Raw genomic sequence first — 6,935 nt, 5'->3', positions numbered from 1 at the left:
AAACGGGGCGCAGCCGCAGAGGAAACCTCAGTACCCGCCCGGAGGCCGTTCCCCGCCGTCCCCGGCTGCCGCAGAGGGGTGCCAGGCGGGCCGCGCTCCAGAAGAGGGGTTTCGTGCCCGGCTTTTCACCGGCGCTTCAGCCGCGCCCCAAAACGGGAGGTTCACGTAGATCCCCGTGGTCTCTCTGGGCTGAATCGACTTGCCCCCAGCTGGCTGGGTTGGTTATTGGTTAGGTCAGGAAAGGGGTTTGGTGGGGGGACCTCACCCTGACTGGCTCCAGAGAGTGGCCAGGAAGGACACCGTGACGTTTCCTCCCTCTGCTGGCATATGCACTTTTCAAATACGTTTTTTCTTCTCCATTACTTTTAATTGTGGCCTCGGTTTGTTTCCGATACCGAAACGAGGTGAAGGGTCATTTTTCAAATTAACTCCACAACCTTCCTTAATTTCGGATCCAGAATTCGCTGTCTTGCTGCACTGGTCAGTGTTCAGGGAGACATGACTTTAGCAGGCTCTACTAAGTTAAATTTTATTAATGTTATATTGTAGAAATAAAAAAATGTTTCTTTCCAGTTTATTTTAAAGGTTAAGCTAAAAAAATCAAGAGCATTACTGATTGCACATAATGCATAGAAGTATTAATGAACTTAAAGTACTCTGTTCTTTAATGTAATCCTACATATTGCACACTTAACTGACACATCAATTTTAGTAACTCAAGCTCTTTTTTCCTTTAACTTGGGAGCTAACATTAACACTTGTTCAGGTGTCTTGTCCCACTTTTTTAAAAAATTGCTTAGTACCCCTAAGTTGTAATTTGGTAATAATTGTTGATATTCAGGTGCCTGAATATATGCTTAAGGTAAAAATATAAGTGATACTGTCTTAAGTCCAACAAATGCCTGTGGTGAGTTTTGACAGTACTAAAATTCTGTGAAAAAAATCTATTTGAGGCATGATAGATTACCTTTTTCAGGATCAAAGCCCTTTCCTCGCTACGGATATAAACCTTCACCACCAAATGGTTGTGGATCCCCTTTATTTGGAGTTCACGTGAGTATTTCCATTTTGGTGCTTCTTTGTGTGTCTTTCATACATCAACCAATCGATGTGGGCGGTTTTTCCCTCCCCCATTCTAAGGATGAGACAGCATCCATGTATAGTGTCCCTGCTTTTATCAGCTCCAGCACGTGCTCTGGTAAAAACACATGGAAAATGTATTCTAAGCGAACATAGCATAAACATTTTCATCATTGACATAAAATATTACAGGGATAAAATGGAATGATGATGAATAATTTCTAATTTTTTAACCGTGTTTTGTTCTCATGATCTTGAAAGCGTTGAATAATCCCAACTGTAGCCCTGTGAGAGTGGAGGGTTTGGCTCTGACTCTTGCTGTCCTTACTGATGCTAACCCATTTTCCTTAAGGCTAGAAAGAAAATGTGGGTTAGCTTACGTACGGGCTCTGGCTGGGATGGAGTTAACGTTTTTCATAGCAGGCTGCATGGCGCTGTGTTTAGGATTTTTGGCTAAAACTGTTGATGGTTTTGGCTATTGCTAAATAGTGATTGCACAGCTTTAGGACTTTCTCTTTTTTTCCCCGACTCTGCCCATCTGCCACCCCAGAGCGTAGGCTGGGCTGGGCAAGAGGTTGGGAGGGGACACAGCTGCAGCAGCTGACCTGAATTGGCCAGAGGGATATTCCATATTACACAGAGTCATGCTCAGCAATAAAAACTGGAGTAGTGGAAGAAGGAGGGGTGGGGAGGGTGGTATGTGCGTTTGGCTTCTGAGGTGGCTGTTGCTCAGAGACTGGCTGGGCATCTGCTTATGGGACATAGTGAATGATTGCTTTTGCACTGCTTATTTTGGGGCATTTTTTCCCTCTTTCATTCACCTATTAAACTGTCTTTATCTCGACCCACAAGTTTTCTTGCTGTTGCTGTTCCTATTCTCTCCTCCATTCCATGGAGGTGAGCGGGGGGAGAGCAAGCAACTCTGTGGGTGCTTGGCTGCTGGCCAGGGTCAAACCACCACAGCTTGCTAGAGGTGAACAGCAAAATACAGAGATAAGTGAATGACAGCTGGATTGACTGCGTTACTTTTTAATTTCTAACTGTTATAGTCTATTCAAAGGCTGTATCTTTCTTAACTGGAATACCAATGGAGTGGGGGGGGATTTTCTTCACAGTTTGACATCGGTATCCCTTCGATGACAAAGTGCTGCAATCACCATGACAGATGCTACGAAACTTGTGGCAATAAAAAAAATGATTGTGATGAGCAGTTTCAGTCCTGCCTCTCCAAAATTTGCAGAGATGTGCAGAAAACACTTGGAATCTCAGAGACTGTCCAGGGTAAGTGTGAAAAAGCCCTTCTTTTTTTCAGGTTTAACCGAGCTTACTTGGCAAAGAATCTTTGTGCAGCGCAGTAATGCCACATTTTCATAAGCTGATGCTATTGCTAAAAGGTGCTTTGTTCTGTCCTTCTGTCGTGCAGCCCAGACACTTGTACAGCAGAGCAATGACACAGCTAGGAAAATGATCAGGGTTAAAACTAACCTTGAGGGGAAAAATTAATGCTTGCCATTTAGGAGTATGAACATGGGAATAGAACTTGATGAAAATGCATGTATAGTTCTTGCATTTACTCTAGTATAGCTGAATATTCACTGTTCTGCTGAGTGAGTTCTAAATGTCTACTATGTGTGATTGCCAGTAAACTGGAGGAAAATACTGAATTGTTTCCTGTTATGAAGTAAGATATTAGAATAATACATTGTTGTAGTGGAAGTAGTTAATGCTATCCCTTAGTGAATAAATTTTAGGTTTTTCAGTAACAGGACATATGATACTCCTCCTGGTTGTTGGCCTGCATCTGATCAATACATGACATAACTTTTTAACTTAGACAATGTCACTTTTATAGTACATAGTCCCACTGAGAGCAGACAGTTTTTAGAACAAGCCTATGTTTGAACTTCTCAAATTCATTTAACTGCAAAGAAGTCATCATGTTAGTGTTTAGTGTTAGAACTGGTGAATATTTGCTCAATTCTGTTGAGCTGCTGTTAAAGATGGCAACCTCTGCATAAATTGGGATGCAAAAAGTGAGGGGGTAAAAGAGCTCTTTCATCCTTCCAAGACTAAGTGATGTTTCTAACACTGATAACATTCCACATGCAATGAATTTTCATGTTCCTTTTGGTTGGCATATGAAAAGTCTTTACTCACCACTTAAATGATTCTGTATTTGTTCGGTCTTTCATTTGACAATCTATTTGCTACGCCCAGAGAAGATTGCTTCTTTCTTAAAGTCATTCTCAGTTTGCCAGAGTAATTTCTGTTAGTTTCATATTCCATTCAAAGAGTACTTTTAACTGAACTCCTCTTTGCTTGCAGCTTGTGAATCAACTGTTCAGCTGTTGTTTGATGCGGTTATACATTTAGGATGTAAACCATACCTGGATAGCCAGAGAGCTGCATGTATGTGTCGTTATGAGGATAAGACAGATCTCTGAAAGAAGATACTGAGATTTCATGGTGTAGAATAAAGTCAAAGACTCAGCTGGAATGAAGCAAGTGTTTGGTTACAAAGCTTTATGCTTTTCAGACAGTAATATATTAAACACTGACATTAATATACTGGTTTGAAAGTCACTATGATACTCTTCCTAATGTAAAAAAGAAACAAGTCTTCCTTCTCTTCCCTTTACGCCAGAAGCTTGGAAACTGAAATTAGTTTCCTTTGGTGTATGTCCGCTCAGGGTATGCTATTGTAAAACAGTAGTGCCATTTTAAAGTTTTTAAGAAAACTCCATAATGGGAAAATCAGAGGCGCAGAAGATTTGTATTGAATTCTCAGATGATTTTTAATATAGGTCAAATTTACTAGCAGTCGATGCATCTGATAAATCCAACAGGAAAGACTGTTTTGTGTTTGTTAATATGGCATCTTAAATGGCCTGTACTTTCATGCTTTTGGTACAATTGCCTTCAGTTCTCTCTGATGTATGCTGTCCCGTGGATTTTTTAAAAAAAAAAAAACCAAAAACAAATAAAAAACCCCAAACCCTTAGCAAGGGTATACATCTGCACTACATATTTCTACCCGATTCTATATCAACCTTACTTCTGCAGCACTTTTCAGATCAAGTATGTTGATCCTTTTAAGGCTTGACCACTAAAATGAACAGTTTGCAACCTAAGGATATACTTTTGATTTGACAAAATGGTGGAATGTAGTTGCTGTGTTATTTTAAAAATGAATCCAATGTTTATTTTTCAAATAAAACATTTTGTGTTGTGTATTATATGCATAGAAAGGATATATTGTTCAAAGAAGTTGATTTATATTTGTCTTGTGGCACAACTTGGTTACTGTATTCATCTTTGCTTTCATTTAGTCCATTCTGACGAAAAGTAAAAGAAAGTTCCACGGATAGGGTCAGTATGCCCAACAAACCTTTTTATTTAAAATGCCCTCTGTGAGGCTGACAGATATTTGAGCCTGTATTTCTGTCATCTGTTCCCATGACCTCTGTGAGGCTGAGAAACATCTGAGCCTGTACTTCTGTTATCTGTTCCCTCTCTGACTTATCTAGCTCTGTCCTGGTTTCAGCTGGAATAGAGTTAAATTTTCTCCCTGGTAGCTGGTATAGTGCTGTGTTTTGGATTTAGTACGAGAATAATGTTGATAACACACTGATGTTTTAGTTGTTGCTGAGCAGTGCTTACACCAAGTCAAGGACTTTTCAGCTTCTCATACTGCCCTGCCAGCGAGGAGGCTGGGGGTGCACAATAAGCTGCGAGGGGACACAGCCAGGACAGCTGACCCAAACTGGCCAAAGGGATATTCTATACCATGTGACATCATGCTGAACAAAAAAAAATGGGGGGAGTTGGCCAGGGGGGTGTGGCTGCTGCTCAGGAACTGGCTGGTCCTTGGTCAGCGGGTGGTGAGCAACTGCATTGTGCATCACTTGTTATGTATATTCTTTTATCATTATTATTATTTTCCCCTCCTTTTCTGTCCTATTAAGTTGTCTTTATCTCAACCCACGAGTTTTACCTTTTTTCTGATTCTCTCCCCCATCCCAGTGGGGGGAGTGAGCGAACGGCTGTGTGGTGTTTAGCTGCCTGCTTTTTAGCTGCCTGCCAGGTTAAACCACAACAAGCTGAAATAACCTGATGTCTGAATTATTTGGGGTTTGTTCTCTGTACTGATCTTTCATTGCCTGTCTCCAGTTGTCAGACCTTAGTTAACTTTTGCATTAGGTCCTCTGTCGCAGATTTTGATTTGCTCTCCTGGTGCCCTGATTCTGCCTTAGAAATCCACAGGAGGAGAGGACTGAAAATTAAAATATTGCATCTGTGAACAGGGAGTGGAAACCATGCTAAAAGCCTAAAATTTACCAGACTCATGGACTATAATGTGATTTCTCCTCTGGAAGTACTTTTATATGTTTTTTCTTTACCAGTTATTTCTGGTATTTTTGTTTTTCGCTACTGCTTACTGTACATGACACTGAATCTAAGTGCCTCATAGAATAAAGTTCCTGCTAACGTTCTTTGGCCATGCTTCATAGTTTCTTTTCATATTTGTGGATATGAAGTAGCACTGCAAGAGAGGTATTACTGTAGAGTTTTATAAAACTGTGTTTGAAGAACTTGTGTTTCCTCTAACTTTGGTGAAATTTGTTTTCTGTCATAGAATTGAAACGACTGTGAATTACCAGAGATTCCATGGTTGGAACCCTAAAAGTCTTTTAGCACCAAAGTAAGGAATAGTAATGGCATTGCTTGTTTAAAATAAAAATAGTACCACAATGAATCCAAAACACTATAGTTCTACTAGATGGCTGTTGAGTTGTGTAGAAACAAGCTTAAACTAGATGCTTAAATGAACACAGAAAATTTTCACTGTAGGAAAGAGCTGCGTTTTGTTCCCTTCTGTATTGACCTGTAATTATATCATGAAAGCCTTCCAGAGTTTCCTTCAAACCATTTATAACACTACAAAGAGCTTCAACGCTGCTAGATAGCACAGCAACTGACACGTTGATAGTTCTGCTTGTAAACCAGAAGCAGCATTTGACTTCTTCCAGGGAGTCTTTACTTTGCATAAACTTTTCCTGTAGCAGAAATCCTTGATTACAGTTACCTGCAAACTATACAAAATACATTTTACAAGCCACAGCCCCAAACTGAAGGCTAGCTATCACCCCCAGGATTAATCATACCATTTAACAACTTAGATATTTTTATATATACTTAAAAAAAAAAATACTATATATAGCAGCTCTTGACATTTGACTCATTACTGCATGCTTTTATGTAGTCAGTAATACTATTTAAATGTTACAGTGAAATTTTTTTTACAGGTTAAAGTCTTAACACTCCCTCAGGCTATTTTGCTCTTCTAGATGATCTGAATAACAGCAGCGTGTCCACAATCAAACTCCCTTCTTCGAACTGCGGTTCTGATACATCCATAATGCTTTTTCCAAAAAATACCCACTTACCGTGGAGCTACTGCAACAATCTGAAACTGTTTCAGATCATGTACATGTGTGTATAACAAAAACTTTCATATATTAAAATAAGCTGGAAATGCACACCAGTCAAATGTTACCTTAGGCTTCATACATATGATCAAGTTACTCGTGACTCATCTGAATACAGTGGCTGAGTATGCTCTTAGCCTCCAGCAAAACAACGTAGAAAAGATGTTTGAACGTCTTATTAGGATCTAAGCTAACTGTTGAACTGAGGAATACAGCTGATACAAGTTCAAACTCTGCTGAACAGAAAGCTGTTACAGAGTCCTAGATTTAGGTTCTACAGCTGCTACTTCACACAGGATTCTTGCAGCCAGTGGGTTTAGGGGCAGCTCTAGTGTGAGCTGAGACATCTGGGATTTGCAGTTTGCA

The 6,935-nt window shown here is 40.0% G+C and overlaps 1 protein-coding gene across 1 annotated transcript; it reads left to right on the top strand.

Moving 5' to 3' along the window:
• Nucleotides 1–976: 976 nt before the first annotated feature.
• On the top strand, nt 977–3,524 carry PLA2G12A (phospholipase A2, group XIIA; the record flags this gene model as incomplete). Its single annotated transcript, XM_009575629.1, has 3 exons — nt 977–1,053; nt 2,196–2,361; nt 3,406–3,524. Coding segments are annotated over 3 exons (362 nt in total), but the record flags the coding sequence as incomplete, so codon positions are not given.
• Nucleotides 3,525–6,935: the final 3,411 nt, after the last annotated feature.

Source organism: Fulmarus glacialis, unplaced genomic scaffold, assembly GCF_000690835.1.
Source record: "Fulmarus glacialis isolate BGI_N327 unplaced genomic scaffold, ASM69083v1 scaffold11854, whole genome shotgun sequence".
Taxonomy (NCBI): domain Eukaryota; kingdom Metazoa; phylum Chordata; class Aves; order Procellariiformes; family Procellariidae; genus Fulmarus; species Fulmarus glacialis.
This window is presented reverse-complemented; position numbering and strand designations above follow the sequence as displayed.